This window comes from Bos mutus, chromosome 12 (genome assembly GCF_027580195.1).
Source record: "Bos mutus isolate GX-2022 chromosome 12, NWIPB_WYAK_1.1, whole genome shotgun sequence".
NCBI lineage: Eukaryota > Metazoa > Chordata > Mammalia > Artiodactyla > Bovidae > Bos > Bos mutus.
The window spans coordinates 50,494,983-50,516,206 of NC_091628.1; the positions used below are offsets into that span (position 1 = coordinate 50,494,983).

Sequence of the window (21,224 nt, forward strand, 5' to 3'; positions counted from 1 at the left end):
ATTTCTCATCTACCTTCTTTCCCCCTTTCTTGCTTACAGAAAAGAGGTGAAATAACAGTATATACAATGGGGCTTCCCAGGTGGTGCAGTGATAGAGAATCTGCCTGCCAATGCAAGAGACTCGACAGTTACAGGTTTGACCCCTTGGTCAGGAAGATCCCCTGGGGGATGAAATGGCAGTCCACTCCACTATTCTTGCCTGGAGAATTCCACAGACACAGGAGCCTGGTGGGCTTTACTCCATGGGCCCACAGAGAATTGGACACATCGAGCAACTGAGTGTGCGTGTGCACACACACACTAAAAATAATAATATATATAACATGATTCTAAATATAAGCTACTAAGTTACTCAAAACCCTAGCAGATAAAATTAGCTATCAAGTACTAGTATTTGTGGTCTGATCTGCATTTAGTAAACATTATTAGTCAGAAAATTCAAGGTCAATACTGTTTAAAGGTAAGATTCATTCAGCTTCGTCATTCTTAAATATTAAGCCTATGAAGAATAAAACAGTTAAATACAAAGTAAATACCCTGCTAGAAAAGATGCAAATTTCTTAAATATACTCACAGATGAGTACTACGGAAGTGATGGAATGTCAAAATATACAAATTCAACATATTATATTAAAAATAATATATTAATAATTCCAAAATAAAACAAATTGAGATCTTTTGTATGTGTTAAATGTAAAGCACTCAAAAGAATTGCAAATAAAGTTACAATTTTCTCTTAAAAATGATTTTATGTATCTTTTTTGGGCAGCAGTTATAGAATAACAGCTAAAACTGAATGAGTTGTATCACAAACCTGAAACTGTGGGATTGTCATTTCAAAGGACTTGTTCTTCACTTGGCCTGAATGATCTGCCACTTTGAGCATCACTGCAACATAAGGATACTTAAGAGATCTGCAACTGTCGGAGCTCACAGCCATACCCAGCTTCCACTCAAAATCTATGAGCTGTAATAAAAGAGTTCACAATAATACACAAGTTATAACATTGCCCTGAATGCAGATATTTATTCAAATTTACTGCTCTCAAATTCAAGTTTTAACTTCAAGTCCAATCATAATAAAAGAAAATGTCTTCAACGTAATATTGTTAGGGGGATAATAATCAAATGAACATGGAGAGAGGCAAAGGGACACAAACAGGGCTGGAAAACAACAACACTGTCATAATTACAAAAATTTTCCACCAGATGTGTAAGGGAGGCAGATGTGTCAATATCATTTTCCTTTGTTTTTTTCAGTTTGCTTCTGTCCTTAAGGGGACTTTTGAATCATCTCTTATCTCATTTTCCTGTTCCACTTATGTCCTTCCCGCATTTCACAACCTGAAAGTCCTAAAGTGGAACGTGAGTTATACACCATCTTCATATTGACTGAGGCACACATGAGAACAATTCGTTTCCTTCCTCATCTCAGTCCTTGACCTGAAACCTTACACTAGCATGAATACTGGGGGAGGTGGTTTTAGATTTCATCACTGCTGATGGATACTCGTCAGGTGATGTGCTAGGCAGTTTACATGCATTAAATGCCACACTGAATCATCATAACATTATAGACTATTATTTCCATTTTGCAGATGATAAAACTGAATTTCAGAGAGCAGATATAAAATGCACAAGGTCACACATTTCTGGACTTAGCTAAAACCAAAGTCTTTTTGACTCCAAAGATTACATGCTTTGGAGTATGTAATACTTTCTATCAATACTTTCTAGCTAATTCTTTTCAATGATTGCTCAGTGTTTCCATGACATAAAACAGGACTGGATAAATGCAGCCCTTAATACAGAGCTCAAACCTTAAGATAGTATACGGAAGAAAATTTTGTATCTTGTACCCAAAGCTTAGGCAGATAGGTAGGACACAGTAGGCACTTATCAAAAATACCTACTGACCAATACCTTCTGCGACCAAATGAATGCTTACTGGGCAAACAGCTTTACTTATTAATAAAATTTTATAAAAGGTGGGTTTAATATAAGGACAAAGCTTTCCTCCCATCTTCAGACTGGCTTTAGACAAAATCAGCTATAGTATGAAGGCCAGGCTGGTTCTGATAAAAGGTTAACATCTTTGATAAGTAAAAAGACTGTACAGGTCCTTTTTAAATAAAAGTTTCCCATACAAAAATAGAGAAAGGATAATGGGTAAACAAGAAAAGAACTACAAGCTGATAAATATATGAAAGGAAACAGGAAAATGGACATTTAAACCACAGAGTTATCACTACACACCCACCAAAATAGCACAATTTTAAGTTTGACAGTTCTAAAACTGGCATGGAAGGATATGTCACAGTGCACTGATGGTAGTCTAAACTGGGCCAGTCTTTCAGAAAATTAGCTTCATTTCAGCAAAACGGCTGTCTGGGGAGGCCTTACAAATAGCTGTGAAAAGAAGAGAAGTGAAAAGCAAAGGAGAAAAGGAAAGATACAAGCATCTGAATGCAGAGTTTCAAAGAATAGCAAGAAGAGATAAGAAAGCCTTCCTCAGTGATCAATGCAAGGAAATAGAGGAAAACAATAGAATGGGAAAGACTAGAGATCTCTTCAAGAAAATTAGAGATACCAAGGGAATATTTCATGCAAAGATGGGCTCAATAAAGGACAGAAATGGTATGGACCTAACAGAAGCAGAAGATATTAAGAAGAGGTGGCAAGAATACACAGAAGAACTGTACAAAAAAGATCTTCACGACCCAGATAACCACAGTGGTGTGATCACTGACCTAGAGCCAGACATCCTGGAATGTGAAATCAAGTGGGCCTTAGAAAGCATCATTACGAACAAAGCTAGTGGAGGTGATGGAATTCCAGTTGAGCTCTTTCAAATCCTAAAAGATGATGCTGTGAAAGTGCTGCACTCAATATGCCGGCAAATTTGGAAAACTCAGCAGCGGCCACAAGCCTGGAAAAGGTCAGTTTTCATTCCAATCCCAAAGAAAGGCAATGCCAAAGAATGCTCAAACTACCACACAATTGCACTCATCTCACATGCTAGTAAAGTAATGCTCAAAATTCTCCAATCCAGGCTTCAGCAATACGTGAACAGTGAACTTCCAGATGTTCAAGCTGGTTTTAGAAAAGGCAGAGGAACCAGAGATCAAATTGCCAACATCCGCTGGATCATCGAAAAAGCAAGAGAGTTCCAGAAAAACATCTATTTCTGCTTTATTGACTATGCCAAAGCCTTTGACTGTGTGGATCACAATAAACTGTAGAAAATTCTGAAAGAGATGGAATACCAGACCACCCGACCTGCCTCTTGAGAAACCTATATGCAGGTCAGGCAGAGCATTTATCTGTCTTCAAGTGAAAGGTTCTTATAAGAAAGTATGGAAAATAAAGCTGACAAAAGTTCAAGAATCAAGAAGCCATAACTTTTTGCAAAACTGTACAAATTTTCAAAATACTCTCATTTAGAGTTGACTCTTTAAAAATGTGGGTTTGAATGCAGGGATCCACTTACACACAGATGCTTTTTAATAGTAAATAGCAGAGTACTACACAGTCTGCAGTTGGTTGAATCCACCTATAGGCAGAGGAACCCAGGATATGGAGGACCAACTATAATTACATATTGATTAATCCCTATACTGTTCAAGGGTCAACTGTATTTTATCTTATTATGAAAAACATTATCATGTCAGTTATTTAAACTTTTCCAATTGGCAACGGGTACTCACTAAAAGTTTCTGAGTACAGAGAACAGCATGGAAGTATTGATTTAAAAATATTCATCTGGTGGCAGGAGAACACAGTAATCCAGGTTCAAGGTTTTCTGTACTGGAACTACAGTGGTGACAAGCAGGATTAGGCTTATTGATAAAAGAATGACTTGACAGGTCTTGATGATTGTCTGCAGGGTTAAGGGAGGTATCAAACACAACTATAAGAGTTTGAGCCCGAATGACTAGGAGAATATCATATAGGAACCAGGACTTTTTATATTTTAAGTCTAAAAGTATTATCAAAAAGTGATAACCTATTTGAGAAAAGAATCTAAAAAACAATTAATATATGTATATGCATATATAACTTAATCACTTTGCTGTACACCCAAAACACAATATTGTAAATCAACCATACTCCAATAAAATTAACAAAAAGAAAAGGGATAAGGAATATCTAAATAGGAATGTTCACTAAGCTGCTAGAAATTTCAGAACAGACTTCAAGGGAGTTCATGATTAGAGATATCACTTTACACCAGTTAGATGGTGAAATTCAGAAACCTAACCAATCATTTTTTAAATGTATTCAACTCATTGATGCAAGAAGTTATATTTTTAGTGTCTACAATAAAATGATAGAGTAAAATATTGAAAAGTCTGAAATAAAACTCTGGATTATCCAGAACATTTCAAGAAGAACAGCAATTAAAGATCACAATGTTGCAAGTCACTGACCATTATGATGGTGGAACTGGCAGATGGGAAAATAGGGAGAGCTGTCATTTATTGTGGGGAAAAGAGCTTTTTACATGGGGAGAACAGCTGGGATTAAGTTTATGGGATGAGAATTTCCCAATTCTAAACTGAATATTTACATGCAAATTAAAAACAAGACTTCTAATAAGTGTGTTGAGCCTTAAATAGGAATTAGCTGCAGAAAAGATTTTCAAAAGAATAAAAAACAAAACCAGGGCTATGGAGAATATTAAAAATAAAGCAATATAGTTCAAATTTCTTATAGAATGAAGGAAACAATTTTAAAAGAAAAACTACAGAAAAACCCAGTAGTAAAAAAAAAAAAAAGAGAGAGAGAATATCCATAAGTAAAATGAATACAAAGAAAAAAAAAATCAAGATGCACAAAGAAAAAAAAAATCAAGATGCAAGTATAGATAAAAAGGTAAACAAAGAAATTAGCTGTAGTCTGTCACACTAAAATTAGTTGACAAGCTTGCTTATATCTCAACATTCAAAAATGAAGATCGTGGCATCTGGTCCCATGACTTCATGGTAAATAGGTTGGGAAAAATGGAAACAGTGGCAATTTTCTTTTCTTGGGCTCCAAAATCACTGCAGATGGTGACCTCAGCCATGAAATTCAGAGACACTTGCTCCTTGGAAGAAAAGCAATGACAAACTTAGACAGTATATTCATATATTCAAAATCAGAGACATCACTTTGCCTACAAAGGACCATATAATCAAAGCTATGGTTCCTCCAGTGGTCATGTATGGATGTGAGAGTTGGACCATAAAGAAGGCTGAGCACTGAAGAATTGATGCTTTCGAATTGAGGTGCTGGAGAAGATGCTTGAGAGCCCCTTGGACAGCAAGGAAATCAAACCAGTCAATCCTAAAGGAAATCAACCCTGAATATTCAATGAAGGACTGATGCTGAAGGTCCAGAGCTTTGGCCACCTTACACAAAGAGCCAACTCACTGGAAGACCCTCATGCTGGGAAAAGACTGAGGGCAAGAGGAGAAGGGGCTGACACAGGATGAGACGGTTGGATGCCATCACCAACTCAGTGGACATGAGTCTGAGTAAACTCCAGGAGATAATGAAGGACAGGGAGGCCCGGCATGCCACAATACACAGGGTCGCAAAGAGTTGGACACAACTTAGCAACTGAACAATAACAAGAAATTATGGCTGAAGTTATCAGTAACATAAAAACATCACAATAAAAACTGTGTACAAAGAAAAAAATTTTAAGACCATTTCAGTTTAAATTTATTTTTCAAAATACAACTAGGAGAAAATTTAAAAAATAATCATGCAAAACTCTGCTATCTGAAAAACTATCGTCATATTCCTGTGTCCTCATTCCTAGTTTTTGTATGCAAGTTTTATAGCCAGAATCACAAAATACACACTTATATGTTCTCTCCTTTTTTAAATGAAAGTTTTCAAATGCAAAGTATTCTGTACACATTAACTGCTCTCTAAAGTACTATAAGGAAAAGATTTGTTAAGCAACTCATCCAAGGATACAAAACTAATAGAGCTGGTATTCAAATCCAAATTTGTCTGATTCCATATCCCAGCCCTTTTCATTATATCAATACTTAGCTGCAACAAGACAATGATTCAATTACAGGAAATTCTAATAGGTAAAGAAAAGCAGACAGGTCTGGGATGGGGCAAAAATGTTTAGCATCTTCTAAATGCTAGACCTGCATTGTCCAATACAGTAGCCACTAGCCACTTGTGAATATTATTAGCTCTAGCCTAAGTGGACAATGTTTGCTAAGCCTTTCTCATCTTGCTCAGCAGTACCTTCATTCATGCTTTGATTTTCTTCATAGGACTTAGTGATTTTATTTAGTTGCTAAATCGTGTCCAACTCTTTGTGACCCCATGGACTGTTAGCACGCCAGGCTCCTCTGTCCATGGGATTTCTCAGGCAAGAATATTGGAGTGGGTTGCCATTTCCTTCTCCTGGGGATCTTCCTGACCCAGGCATTGAACCTGGGTCTCCTACATTGGCAGGCGGATACCTTACTGCTGAGCACCAGGGAAGCCTTTAGAACAGTTTCTAAAATCATGTTAATTATGGTTCATCCCCTATGTCGCTATAGGGGGAAATGGCCTTATCAATCTAGTTACTACTGAATCTACTATAACATTATCTGATCTGATACAAACTGAATGTTCCAATAAGTTATCTGTTGAACTAATATGTTTAGAAATTCAGGGGTATATGGTAAGTGATCTCCAAAGACAGTTTCCAACAACTAATTCCACTCCTCTCTGTAAGTACACGTCACTCCTCACATCAAGAAGGGGGCCTTATTTTCTCCCTGCACAAATCTGAGCTGTACCTGTGCTTGTTTTGACAAGTAAAATATGGCAGAAAAGATGCTCTGGAACCTGTGAGCCTGAGCCTTAGGAGAACTGGAAGCGTGTGCTTCCTTCTTCATGGAATGCTGGATCTTGGGACCTACCCACTTGGAACCCAGCCACCATGACGTGAGCAGCCACATGAGGAAGAACCAAGTCACGCCTATTATCAGCTCCAACTGAGCTCTCAGGCCAGGTCGTGACTAGCATATGAGACCTCTTCACTTCCGGCCCAATTAGGCTCCTAGATGACTGAGGTCACAGCTGACCTGAGAGGGCGTAGAAACCACCACCCAGCTAAGCCCAGTTAACCCACAGACTCATGAGAAACAATTAAACAGCTGTTTTAAGTCACGAAGTTTGGGGTGGTTTGTCATGTGGTGACAGATAACTCAAACAGAGCAAACACAACTAGCTGAAAATAGCTTTGTTAATAAACTTACTACATGATGATTTATCAAAAATGAAATCTCAAAACTAGCTAATCTTAACTCCATTTATAGAAACTGTAGCAAACACAAATAATTAAAACAATGTTTTAATGACCTATTTTCCAAGTGGCTCAGGTTTGAAACTTCAGTTAATTTTGATTTTTCTCTCTCTGCAACACAAAACACTTACAAATTCCTAGGTACTCAAGATCTGATTTCAGTCAATGCCACTGACATTTACTCCCTCCTTCCCAATCTCACCATTACAGTCTTTTAAAAAGCCTACCTTCAGACTTCCCTGGTGGTCCAGTGGTTAAGAAACCACCTGCCAATGCAGGGGACACAGCTTCAATCCCTGGACAGAGATGATCCCACAAGCCATGGGGCAACCGAGCCCGTGCACCACAACTGCTGAAGCCCACACTCTAAAGACCACGAGCCACAACTACTGAAATCTGTGCTAGAGTCCGTGCTCCATCACAAGAGAGGCCGCGGCAATGAGAAGCCTGTGCACCACAAGGAAGAGCAGCCCCCACTCACGACTTGAGGAAGCCTGCACACAGCAATGAAGACTCAAGAGCAGCCAAAGATGAGATAAACAAATGACTTAAAAAAAAAGGTTTGCCTTCAATTTTACTGCGGCTCCCTAATTAAGTTTCTTGCCTTTGGTCTTTCTCAGCTCCAATCCAGAGGAGACTCTAAACACTACTTATAAAGGAACCAAATCTAGCATCGTGGGTCAAAACCCTACTGCCTCGAGAACTAGTTACAACCCTTCCCTTGGCAGTTAAGTCCCCTCAGAGCACAGTCCCAAATCACTTTCGTGCTCAAGCTGGACCGCATCCTTTCTTTACATTATCTTTCAATCTTCACACTTTTGTTCATGCTGCTCATTCCTCTAGAATACAACTCTCAAAGGTCTATCTAAAATTCAAAATGCCTCCCAGTTTTCCCTGCCATGAAGTCCTTCGTGGTTTACTCAACCTTTCCATGAATATTCATGTTACTTTTTACACCGTGGCACTTAGAACATTCTGCCTTGAACAGTACTCATCTGTGGATCTGTCTCCCTCCCCCACCCTCTGCTGCTGCTGCTGCTGCTAAGTCGCTTCAGTCGTGTCTGACTCTGTGCGACCCCATAGACGGCAGCCCACCAGGCTCCCCTGTCCCTGGGATTCTCCAGGCAAGAACACTGGAGTGGGTTGCCATTTCCTTCTCCAATGCATGAAAGTGAAAAGTGAAAGTGAAGTCGTGGACTGCAGCCCACTAGGCTCCTCCATCCATGGGATTTTCCAGGCAAGAGTACTGGAGTGGGTTGCCATTGCCTTCTCCACCCCGACCCTCTACTAGACTGTAAAGTCCCTGAAGGGAGTTCATACATCCTCATGTGACTTGTAGCTCCCAATACAACACACAGGAGAAGAGTCATGCATTTTATAAATTATTACACAAACTGTACAAAAATTTAAGTCACTGTCTCATATATATCATGTTAGGTGACCATAGCGGTAAAGAACCCACTTGCCAATGCAGGAGATTCAAGCGATACAGGTTCAGTCCCTGGGTTGGAAAGATCCCCTGGAGAAGGGAATGGTAACCCACTCCAGTATTCTTGCCTGGAGCATCCCATGGACAGAGGAGCCTGGTGGGCTACAATCCATGGGGTCACAAAGAGTTAGACACGACTTTAGCGACTTAGCTCGCACACGTATCTCATAAATAGGAAGAGGGAAAATGGCACTAGATGTCATGTGTCAATACCATCCTTCTGTTGATTTATACTATAAAACTAGCAAGAAGGAAAGCAATAAAATGTGGCAACGATCATTCATCTACGATAAGGAGTTCTAATTAGACATCTATAAAAGGGAACCGCGAATTAGTTCAAAACAATGACTGTAAGAATAGGAATGTGAAGCAATGAGTAACCTTAGACCTTCTGGTGCTGGATAAGATGGGATGGTTTGTTAAATTTAACAAGTTCAGACCCAAGTCGACAGACCTGAGTTTGAAGTTCACCTCTGCATCCTTCTACCCATGTGGCTTTGGACAAGTTACTATGTCTCTATGCCCCAATATTCAGTGAAGTATTTAGGAAACAATAGCAATACTATGTTCTAGGCACTGGGACTATTAAAAAAATTAAAGTTCCTGACCTCAGAAACTTACATTCTATTTGGGAAGACAGACAATAAGCAAATACATATACAATATGGTTGCAGTAAGTATGAAAAACAATAATTTTTTTTGGCCACATCTCCTGGCATATGGTCTCTTAGTGCCCCAACCAGGGATGGAAACTGCACCCCTTGCAGTGGGAGCTCAGTCTTAATCACTAGAGTCCCAAAAGAGGTTTTAAAAATGCACATAAGGGGACAGAGTGACCAGGAAGGCTATTTAGTTACAGCCTGGGGCAGATCTCTATGAGGAGATGATTTCTGAATGCAGAGACACCTGAGTCAAGTGAAGGAAAAAGGCACATGGATACCTGGAGAATGAGGCTGGAGTGGCATGAGCTAGAAGAGTGTGGAAGAAACAAAGGGTCATCGTTTGAAGAGCCTTTAGGATCAGATCAGATCAGTCGCTCAGTCATGTCCGACTCTTTGCGACCCCATGAATCACAGCACGCCAGGCCTCCCTGTCCATCACCAACTCCCGGAGTTCACTCAGACTCACGTCCATCGAGTCAGTGATGCCATCCAGCCATCTCATCCTCTGTCGTCCCCTTCTCCTCCTGCCCCCAATCCCTCCCAGCATCAGAGTCTTTTCCAATGAGTCAACTCTTCGCACGAGGTGGCCAAAGTACTGGAGTTTCAGCTTTAGCATCATTCCTTCCAAAGAAACACATAAGACTTTTTTCTAGTGAGACAGAAATTCTTATAATTGGCTTCAAGAAGGGAAAAGACCTGGTCTAGATGGCAAAAGTCCCTCCAGATTGATGAACAGCACATGGAAGTTTTAAGGAAAACAAAAAGACCAAACTGTGAGCCAAATGTAGTATCTAGGGGTTTCCCTGGTGGCTCAGTGGTACAGAATCTGCCTGCAATACAGGAGACATGGGTTCAATCTCTAGGTCATGAAGATCCCCTGGAGGAGGACATGGAAACCCACTCCAGTATTTTTGTCTGGGAAAGCCCATGGACAGAGGAGCTGGCAGGCTACAGTCCACAGGACGCAAAGGGCTGGACATGACTTGTGACTAAACAACAACAGTATCTACACAAGAAGATGATGGCAGCAAGGGGAGATAAATTTAGAGAATGTAAGAGGGAATGCTTGCTGACAGACTGTATGTGAGGTGTGAACTCTCACTGGACATGTGGTCCCAAATAATCTTGCTGATTCTTATACTGGTGAGAAATATTTAAAGACAGAAGGTATTACAGCTCAAAGAATTTAAACTAGCTTTAGTCCTAAAAATGAGCTATATCTGGTACATTGAAAAAGCACATACTACAAATAGAAATGACATCGCTATGTCAACGATTTTTTCCCCTTACAATACTACTAAATACAAATAACCATTTTTTATTTTAAAACATATCAAAAAGCACATCATGAACTTTGAATAAAAATATTCCATTTGAGTTACTGGAGGTAAAACAGAAGTGTGAGGTCCCCCTAACAACTGGGGGTAAGGGGTGGGGTAACTGAGATTTTATCTCACACCTGTCTACACCTGACCTGCCTCTTGAGAAACCTATATGCAGGTCAGGAAGCAACAGTTAGAACTGGACATGGAACAACATACTTGTTCCAAATAGGAAAAGGAGTATGTCAAGGCTGTATATTGTCACCCTGCTTATTTAACTTATATGTAGAGTACATCATGACAAACACTGGACTGGAAGAAGCACAAGCTGGAATCAAGATTGCCGGGAGAAATATCAATCACCTCAGATATGCAGATGACACCCCCCTTATGACAGAAAGTGAAAAGGAACTAAAAAGCCTCTCGATGAAAGTGAAAGAGGAGAATGAAAAAGTTGGCTTAAAGCTCAACATTCAGAAAATGAAGATCATGCCATCTGGTCCCATCACTTCATGGGAAATAGATGGGGAAACAGTGGAAACAGTGTCAGACTTTATTTTTTTTGGAGCTCCAAAATCACTGCAGATGGTATTTGCAGCTATGAAATTAAAAGACGCTTACTCCTTGGAAGGAAAGTTATGACCAACCTAGATAGCATATTCAAAAGCAGAGACATTACTTTGCCAACAAAGGTCCGTCTAGTCAAGGCTATGGTTTTTCCTGTGGTCATGTATGGATGTGAGAGTTGGACTGTGAAGAAAGCTGAGTGCCAAAGAATTGATGCTTTTGAACTGTGGTGTTGGAGAAGACTCTTTAAAGTCCCTTGGGCTGCAAGGAGATCCAACCAGTCCATCCTAAAGGAGATCAGTCCTGAGTGTTCACTGGAAGGACTGATGCTGAAGCTGAAACTCCAGTACTTTGGCCACCTCATGAAGAGTTGACTCACTGGAAAAGACCCTGATGCTAGGAGGGATCGGGGTCAGGAGAAGGGGATGGAAGAGGATGAGATGGCTGGATGGCATTATCAACTCAATGGACATGAGTTTGAGTAAACTGCGGGAGTTGGTGATGGACAGGGAGGCCTGGCGTACTGTGATTCATGGGGTCGCAGAGTCGGACACAACTGAGTGACTGAACTGAATGTCTACTCTGAGCCTCCCAAGAATTCATCAATTACAGTTTGGGTTTTCCTACCCTGGCACTGGATTTTATGGCGGTTTGTGTTGTGGCAAGTTGTGATTCTTTGTATTCACCTGTCTCTCCAATTCAGGGGACAGCAGTTTGCCCTGTGACCTCACTTCTCTGACAAATCCAAGAAGAACTGTTCATTTTTCAGTCTGTTCAGCTTTTCACTTATTTGAAGGCAGAGTGATGACTTCCAAACTCCTTACACACTGGACCAGAAACCAGAAGTCAGTCACTTTTTATAATTTTATTCATAAAAGTTCAAACATCTTTTGTTAGATTTATTGCAAGGCACTTACGACCGACCTACTAATGTTAAAAATGACATCTTTTCAAAAATATTTTTCAACTCTCTGTGTTTGAACTACAGAAAAACACTGAATCATCTTCCTAAACTCTAATATCATTTCTAATAGTCTACTTGTAAATTATCTTGGCTTTTTCTATGCACAATCATATAACATGTGAACGAGTGTGTGATGGGATGTAGAGCACACTGAGCAACAATCCCCAAAGATGTCCACATTGCAATCCCCAGAAACCTGTGAATATGGTACTTTACATGACAAAACAGACTCTGTAGATGTGTCTAAATTAAGGATCTTGATGTGGGGAGGTTTTTCTGGATTATCCAGCTGGGCTTTAGAAGAAAGTGGAGAAGGGTCAACATCAAAAAAGGCAACATGGTGATGAAAGCAGGAAAGACAGGTGATGACAGAAGCAGAGGCCGGAAGGATGCACTTTGAAGATGGAAGAAGAGGCCACAGGGAAGGAATGCAGGAAGCTGAAACAGACAAGGAAGCAGATTCTCCCCTAAAACTTCCAGAAGAAACACAGCCTGCTGGTACCTTGACTTTAGTTCCACAAGACTAATTTTGGGCTTTTTCTTAAATTTATTTTTTAATTGGAGGAAAATTGCTTTACAATGTTGTGTTGGTTTCTGCCATACAATGCAAATCAGTCATAATTATACATATATCCCCTCCCTCTTGATAATTTTGAACTTCTCATCTCCAGCACTGTAAGAATAAATGTGTTGTTTCAAACACATCTTCCCCTTCACCCTCCCCCATCAAAAAAAAGGTTCAATGTTTAAAACTCTGGAATCCAGTATACTTCAGTCTCAGGATACCTTACTCAAATAAACATAGGACTTAACGTAAGAAAATGGTTGAGATGATTTATGACAGACTGAATTCAAGTTATTAAGCAGTAACTCTGAGCAAAGCCAGACAGGGGGTTGATTACTATCTGCTTTTCCCCCAATCTCTCAGGAATCCTCAAAAACAGCAGCAAGGTCAGCTGGAGCGATGTCAGAGGGCAGTCAATGGACATCTCTCAGTCCCTGTGTTCTCCTTATTTATCTCAGCCCTTATATTTTTGTGGTCGTGGGTAACTTCTGTGTTTAAAATACTCTTTTAATACTCTTCTGGGTAGTGTTACAGGTTATTTGCTGCTGCTGCTAAGTCACTTCAGTCGTTTCCGACTCTGTGCTGCCCCACAGACGGCAGCCCACCAGGCTCCCCCGTCCCTGAGATTCTCCAGGCAAGAACACTGGAGTGGGTTGCCATTTCCTTCTCCAATGCATGAAAGCGAAAAGTGAAAGTGAAGTCGCTCAGTCATGTCCGACTCTGTGCGACCCCACAGACGGCAGCCCACCAGGCTCTCCGTCCATGGGATTTTCCAGGCAAGAGTGCTGGAGTGGGGTGCCATTGCCTTCTCCCAGGTTACTTGCTAAAAACAGTTTATTAGTTGAAAAAAGACAGGAACTCTTGCAACAAAGAAACCGTCCTAAGATATACTTAAAAATTCAAATTCTTATCCCAAGCATAAAAAATACAAACACTGAAAGGTTGAAGAGGTAAACTCTTCATCTTCAACAAACTGCTTTTTAAGGGCCAAGAAAATGTTTGCGGTGCTATCTTCGCAAATTTTAACAATTTCTTCTCTGTATATATTACATGCCCAAATACTGTGCACCTAGTATCGAAACAACGGCGCTTAATCAAGGAAGATTAACATCTGGTCTGTACTCTTTGGGCTGGAGTGGTTGGGGGAAATAAGTGGCTACAACCTCAGGAGCAAAGTGGAAGGAGCAATCAAGAAGGCGGGACGAAACTCAGGGGCTCGCGGACACAGGCCTTGGTAGAAGGGCGTGCTAGGAAAGGCTCACGGTGGCATCATCCCGCAGCTGCCGGGGGCGGGCGAAGGGCCAGGTTCAGTCGCCCATCCCTTGCCCAGCAGAGCCGGGCGGGGGACGGGACTGGATGGCCACTCACTCACCTGGCTGGTGACCTGAAATGGAAGCAGAAAACACAATTCAGGGAACAGTCTTGCTTCGGAGCCCGCTGCCCCAGTTCCTTTCAAACCAGGCCTTACCTTGGACTTAGCATCCAACTGGGGCTCACTGGACTCCTCCATAGCACGGTTCAGGGCTCCCACCATCCACTCTGGCGGACGCTCCCAGGAGTCACAAACACTTCCGCTTCCTCTTCCCGCCCCTCGAGGCCCGGCCCATGCAGGGTACGTGGGGGGAGGATAGAAACATCTTTGTATTATTCTCCTTAGTCTCAATAAGACATCAGTTTTATGGAGCCTAACAGTAATAAAGAAAATACTGTAAAGGAAAAGGTTTTAATATTTGGCATATAACCTGTGCAGGGAAAGAGCGACTATCTTTAGGATGCCGCCACCCCCTACCTATCCCATAGACATGGACTCATCCTGTCTGCCGCCCACAGCGCCCTCTGCGCAAGCGCAACTTGTGGCGGCGCAGACTGGTTAGAAATCAATGAACTCAGTTCAGTCTCTCAGTCGTGTCCGACTGTTTGCGACCCCATGGACTGCAGCACGCCAGTCATTCCTGTCCATCACCAGCTCCCGGAGTTTACTCAGACTCATGTCCATTAAGTCGGTGATGCCATCCAACCATCTCATCCTCTGTCGTCCCCTTCTCCCGCCTTCGGTCTTTCCCAGCATCGGGGTCTTTTCAAATGAGTTAGTTCTTCACATCAAGTGGCCAAAGTATTGGAGTTTCGGCTTCAGCATCAGCCCTTACAGAGTCTCATTTTTAAAAGGAGACCTGATAGATTAAATGCCTGGCTTATAGAAACATGATAATATTATGCTAGTCATGATTTCTTATTGGGGGTACACTTTTTTATCCATACTGCCGACAAATGAGGCCAAATTATATTAGGTTATGATATGTTCTTAAGTATTGCAAAAAGGCTATGTTTTAGGATGGTTGCTTGGCAATGAAACACAGGCTAAAGGCAGATGACACGGTCTCTACACATAAAGAAAGCTGGACACATTCCTACTGGGATAAATAATATAAGACAGTAATCATAGTGGTGTGCCATGAATAAGTTACAGGTGTGCAGAGAAACACCCTCTCCAATAGCTACAGGGAAAGACGGGTGGAGCCTTGTCTTGGAAGATTCCCTGGACTAGTTATGACTGCTTTGCCAACCTTATTTGATTAAGTCAGATGTTGAAATCCTGGATTTCATCAATTGTTAGCTGCATATTTTTTCTCATTTGACTCCTCAGAAATCATACTGCACGTTGCATCAGATGGCTCCTTACAATGGCAGATAGTCAGGCGGCAGGTGTGACTCAGCTGTTTTTGTAGGTGTGTGCGTGAACTTGGTTATAGCCGTTCAACACTTCTACTGAATTATGGGAATTGTTGGCTGTGTACACACTATGTTCAAATGCCATGTGAATGTCTTTTAAAAGATTATGCTGTGATTTGGCATAACAGAAAGCTACCAGGAATGGAACCAGGCAGGAAAGAGAATAGTGGGTTGGTTGTAAACTTATACCAGTAAGGCAAATATGGGTTATTGGAAGAAGGACCAAAATTCCACGTCTTCTTACAAATCAACTGAATTACAATTTCCAAAAACGTGAGTAGACTTAAGTAAATAAAACAAAAAGGTTGGGAACTTCCTGGTGGTCCTTGCTCCCAATGCAGGGTCCCTGGGTTCGATCTCTTGTCAGGGAACTAGATCCCACACACTGCAACTAAAAAAATAATTAAAAAACAAAAACAAAAAGGTTGCTTATTTCAGTTCAAGGTTGGAGAAGCTGCCAGATCCCTCAGAATACAAGAAAGAACTTGATAAAAATAAGAGCAGTTTTTTTCACTTTCATGGATTGGAGAAGGAAATGGCAACCCACTCCAGTGTTCTTGCCTGGAGAATCCCAGGGATGGGGGAGCCTGGTGGGCTGCCGTCTATGGGGTGGCACAGAGTCAGACACGACTGAAGTGACTTAGCAGCTTAGCAGGGTCTCAAATACTTTTATTAAGACATCAAACATCAATTTGTCAAAAACTTCCTGATGTGTTTGAATAGAAGCTGCCGAATTTGTAATAGTTGCTGGAAAAAATGAGACTATGAGTTTAGTCGTGTAGGAAATAACATTTTTGGAGGTAACAACTACATGTTTTTATTTGGTTATTTGAATTTGGGGCAGCTGTATCAACTGACACCTGGTTACTCCTCTGAATTTGAGTATGAAAATTTGGGGCAGATCTAGCAATTAGGTGTTGTTGTATAAACCCTGCCACCACCACCACCACCACAAATTCCCAATGTCATATTACAAGCAAACATTTATTTAGCTTACATGTCTTGAGGGTTAGCAGTGGGTTGGCCAATGGAGGCTGGGCTCAGCTGAAGTGCTTCTGCTGTGTTCCAAATGTCTATTACTCTCTTCCTGGAACCAGCAGGCTGGCCCAAGCTCATTCTGCTCCAGGTGATGATACAAGTACAAACAGCAAGCAGAAGCTTATTTAGGCCTGGACTTGGAACTGGAATACCATTATTTCTTCTCCATTGACTGTAACAGATCACATGGCTGAACTCAAAGTCAAGAAGTAGGGAGATATACAGTTGATTCTCATTATAAAGCAACCACGAACACTGAGTTAGTAAATGCCGAACCATTGCTCCTCACGGGAACAGGTTAAGTTCTTGCGAGCCTCTGGTCACATTTTAATCAACCGATCGATACATTTTTATGTATATTTTTGTTTAAAGTCACCACATTTAATCTATATTATTGATTCATTAACACTGATCCCAGGGCTAACAACACTATAACTCATGCCTGAAGGAACTTACCTAATATATGTATTTTCTCTACAAGGCATGTCACAGTCTTCCTGTGTGTGGGAATACAAAACAGCACATGAGCACAATGCTTGGGGCCATTCTATACAGTCAAATCATCAACAAAAAGCACAGCATTGCAAATATACATATATATGGCATGAAATAGACTGCAGAAAGCATACATTTCCAATACAAGACTTCAAAGAAGATGGCAGAGCACAGACTTGCTTGACCTCAGCTGGGAACTCAATATTTTTGCTACTCCAGGCATGTCTGTAAATGACCTTGAAAGTGACATGCGTAGCGATTTGGTGGTTACAAATACATGTAGACAAATAGATAAACCAAAACACAGATTCTATGAATAATGAGAATTGACACTACTTTGCTCTAGTGGAAAACACTTCGATGTTATATAGCAAAGGATATAGATAAAGGAAGAATTTAAAAATGGAGGCCTTACATATATGTATAACTGAATGACTTTGCTGTACACCAGAACAGAACACAACATTGTAAATCAAGTCTACTTCCATTAAAAAAAAAAAAAAACCCAAACATGGGGCCCAATAATGCATCATGGGCCCCATCTTACACTTACTGAATCAAAGTTTGCATTTCATATTCCCCAGGTATTTGTACGCACATTCAAGTTTAAAAAGTATTGGCCTTATGAATACATGCATGCATGCCAGAGGCTGGGAGTTAAACCCTACAAACTTCAGAGGCTATTACATGAAGTTTTTATGGGTCCAAAGGCCTAGGGCATAAGAGGACAACCTCTCCATGGTGAAGGACTGGCTATTGCACGCTGCAATTTCTCTTAACAGGCAAAAATGGAGCACTTGGTGGGTTTCTAGCTTTTGGAGGCAGCAAATGCCTAATTTGGGAATACAGGTGTAACACAGTTACGGGTGATATGGCTGGCTGCCAGTTGGAATAGGTCCCTGAGCAAGACAATGCTCTGGAGCAAGGCCATGCTGGAATGCAAGCTGCCTTCTGTTTGACCCTATGTCTCAGCAGATCCAATGGCACTAGAGAGGTCCATGCTGCTGGGAGTCCTAGGCAAGCCATAAAAGGAGAGTCAGAGTGCAGGACCTCACGATTTCGGAGCAACATCATTCCCCTGACAGCAAGTCATTTGAAAAACAGCCCCTGGCATGCCACTAAGAGCCTGGCTGTGCAACTGAAGTGATGATGCAACTGTGGCTGCTCACCATGAGCTAGGCATCACAGATTTAACAACTCACAGCTGGGAGTATATAGTAACAGTCTCTCAGATAGATAAGGAGAATGGGGACTCTTGGAAACTCTTGGAAGTTGAAGAATGGTGGCCAGAAGAACATAAGTGGGAGAGCTGGAAGTTCCCCAAGCAAGGCAAACTCAATGTGATAATCTTTTCCCCACTCCCTAACTGCTCATCTTCCTGCTTTCCATCTCTTGGGTGCAGCAGTAATACACTCTATCCCAGGTCAGATCTCTGGTGTCATCAATGACAACCACGGCTCAACAGAAGGATACCCCCTTCCAAGAGAATTTCTTTAATCTGTGTCTGCCCCTCTATCTCCATGGCTACTGCCTTAGTTAAGTCTCTCATCATTTTACTCTGGCAAATTTCCCACCCTGCTTATTTAACCTCTATGCAGAGTACATCATGAGAAACGCTGGGCTGGAAGAAGCACAAGCTGGAATCAAGATTGCTGGGAGAAATATCAATAACCTCAGATATGCAGATGACACCACCCTTATGGCAGAAAGTGAAAAGGAACTCAAAAGCCTCTTGATGAAAATGAAAGAGGAGAGTGAAAAAGTTGGCTTAAAGCTCAACATTCAGAAAATGAAGATCATGGCATCTAGTCCCATCACTTCATGGAAAATAGCTGGGGAACCAGTGGAAATAGTGTCAGACTTTATTTTTTGGGGCTCCAAAATCACTGCAGACGGTGATTGCAGCCATGAAATTAAAAGACACTTACTCCTTGGAAGGAAAGTTATGACCAACCTAGATAGCATATTCAAAAGCAGAGACATTACTTTGCTAACAAAGATCTGTCTAGTCAAGGCTATGGTTTTTCTAGTGGTCATGTATGGATGTGAGAGTTGGACTGTGAAGAAAGCTGAGCCCTGAAGAATTGATGCTTTTGAACTGTGGTGTTGGAGAAGACTATTGAGAGTCCTTTGGACTGCAAAGAGATCCAGCCAGTCCTTTCTCAAGGAGATAAGTCCTGGGTGTTCTTTGGAAAGAATGATGCTAAAGCTGAAACTCCAGTACTTTGGCCACCTCATTCGAAGAGTTGACTCATTGGAAAAGACTCTGATGCTGGGAGGGATTGAGGGCAGGAGGAGAAGGGGACGACAGAGGATGAGATGGCTGGATGGCATCACCGACTCGATGGACATGAGTCTGAGTGAACTCCGGGAGTTGGTGATGGACAGGGAGGCCGCGAGGTGTGCTGCGATTCATGGGGTTGCAAAGAGTCGGACACAACTGAGCGAGTGAACTGAACTGAACTGAAATTTCCCACATTACTGAAAATAGTGTTTCTGCATATCTGATTATTCCATTCATTCCTCAAATATTTATTCGGCATCTACTGTATCAGGCATTGGGTTAGGCTTTGGGGAAAACAATGTGAAGAATAAAAAAAAAAAAGACAATACTTCAGGCCTTACAGAACTAAAAGCCTGAAAAGAGAGATGAAAATCCTTCTTAAAATCCTTCAGAGGTTCCCCCTTGTTTTCAGGATGAAGCCCTGATGTTTGGACCAGCTGAAAGTGAACGTGTTAGTCACTTAGCCCTGTCCCACTCTTTTGTGACTCCGTGGACTGTAGCCTGCCAAGCTCCTCTGTCCATGGAATTCTCCAGGCAAGAATACTGGAGTGGGTTGCCATTTCCTTCCCCAGGGATCTTCTAGACCTAGGGACCCAACCCTGGTCTTCTGCATTGCAGGTGGATTCTTTACCATCTAAGCCATCAGGGAAGTCCCTGCCTATCTCTCCAGCATCACTTCTAACCACTGCCCTTCAGTCTTGCAGGCTCTGTAGTCACCGTGCACACTCTCCCTTCTTCAGAGCACCCTCCTCTCTGAATGGCTAACATCTACTTTTTTAAGGGCTCAGTCTAGCTGTCCACTTCCTCCAGGAAGCCTTCTGGACAATCCCTTCCCCCTTTAGCTGTCTTTTTCTGTAGTTTCACCCACCTCATGCTAACATTATCACACACGTATCACATGTACTGTGATTCTTCGTTCTTTTGCCCACTTCTTTCACACTATGGTAATCTCAGCTTATTGTATCCAACACTTAGTTACGGCGTCTGATTCATAATAGGTACTTGACATTTTTTTGTCAAAAGGAACTGTATAGGTACATACAAATATCCCCCACTCTGTAACAGCAGGCAAGGCCAAGACATCAATTCTGTACCGTGGTAATGGAGCTTCTTGGCATGACTCCGTCACTCTCTGGCTGTGGGGCCTCCTGGTGGGCAGTGCCCGGTTCCTTCCTCGATGAATAAGACTCAGCGGCACGCCCCCTAGCGCCTCGGGCTGACTCTGCAGGAATGGGAGGGAGCCGGCAAGCACGCGGTCCTAGACTCGCGCTTCGCGCATGCGTGGCACGCGAGCGGACCCTTGGGCTCGGAAGAGTCCAAGCGTGAGGGGAGCGAGCTGTGGAGCGAGCTAAGATTATTTTCCCTTCTGCAATAGAAAGCTGGCTCCTGTTTTTTAATCTCTCAACGTATCTTAACTTAAAGTTTAAGCCTTGAATTATGGTGCTATGTGGAGCGAGAAATAACCTAGTGTGTCATTAAACTTTTCTTAGTCTTCGGACACCCCTCCCGGGGGGCGCAGGTTGGACAGTGCCAGGTCAGGGCCGCGGGGGCGGAAGCGGCGGCGGCGACGGCGGCGGCTGTCAGAGCTGGAGAGGGGCCGGGCGGAGCGGCCATGGAGGGTCAACGCTGGCTGCCGCTGGAGGCCAATCCCGAGGTGAGCGCGCCTCCAGTCTCGGCCTAAGGCCGCGGGCAGGGGCGGGGGGAACCGGGCTGTTGCAGCTCGTCCCTGGCAGTTTGTCGCTAAATCGTGTTCTCTGTTTCGTTTTCAGGTCACCAACCAGGTGAGTGAGGTGTCTTGA

At 42.1% G+C, this 21,224-nt stretch overlaps 2 protein-coding genes across 6 annotated transcripts in view; both read right to left on the bottom strand.

The window, feature by feature from the left end:
- Nucleotides 1–942, bottom strand: part of COMMD6 (COMM domain containing 6) — a 33,776-nt gene extending 32,834 nt beyond the window's left edge. For all 5 annotated transcript variants that reach the window (XR_011466323.1, XR_011466324.1, XR_011466325.1 and 2 more), the window contains exon 1: nt 815–942. Coding sequence is in view for 1 of the 5 variants with exons in the window: in XM_014476816.2 (XP_014332302.2) it covers nt 815–940 (126 nt within the window). In the remaining 4 variants the exon portion in view is untranslated. The remainder of the gene's footprint in view (nt 1–814) is intronic.
- Nucleotides 835–20,647, bottom strand: LOC102265864 (uncharacterized). The gene is made up of 6 exons (XM_070380589.1): nt 20,520–20,647; nt 17,103–17,143; nt 16,606–16,818; nt 14,347–14,563; nt 12,036–14,262; nt 835–967 (listed from the first exon to the last, which is right to left on the bottom strand). Exons 1-5 carry the CDS (start codon nt 20,541–20,543, stop codon nt 14,137–14,139), a joined length of 621 nt encoding a protein of 206 aa, XP_070236690.1. The 5' UTR covers nt 20,544–20,647; the 3' UTR covers nt 835–967; nt 12,036–14,136.
- Nucleotides 20,648–21,224: the final 577 nt, after the last annotated feature.

Coding starts and splice junctions, on each gene's coding strand:
- LOC102265864 (XM_070380589.1), bottom strand. CDS start 20,543: ATGCCAAGAAGCTCCATTACCACG. Junction 14,564..16,605: donor ACTGCTAACCCTCAAGACAT/GTAAGCTAAATA, acceptor TATTACTGTTAG/GCTCCATAAAACTGATGTCT. Junction 14,263..14,346: donor AGTTGGATGCTAAGTCCAAG/GTAAGGCCTGGT, acceptor CTTCCATTTCAG/GTCACCAGCCAGGTGAGTGA.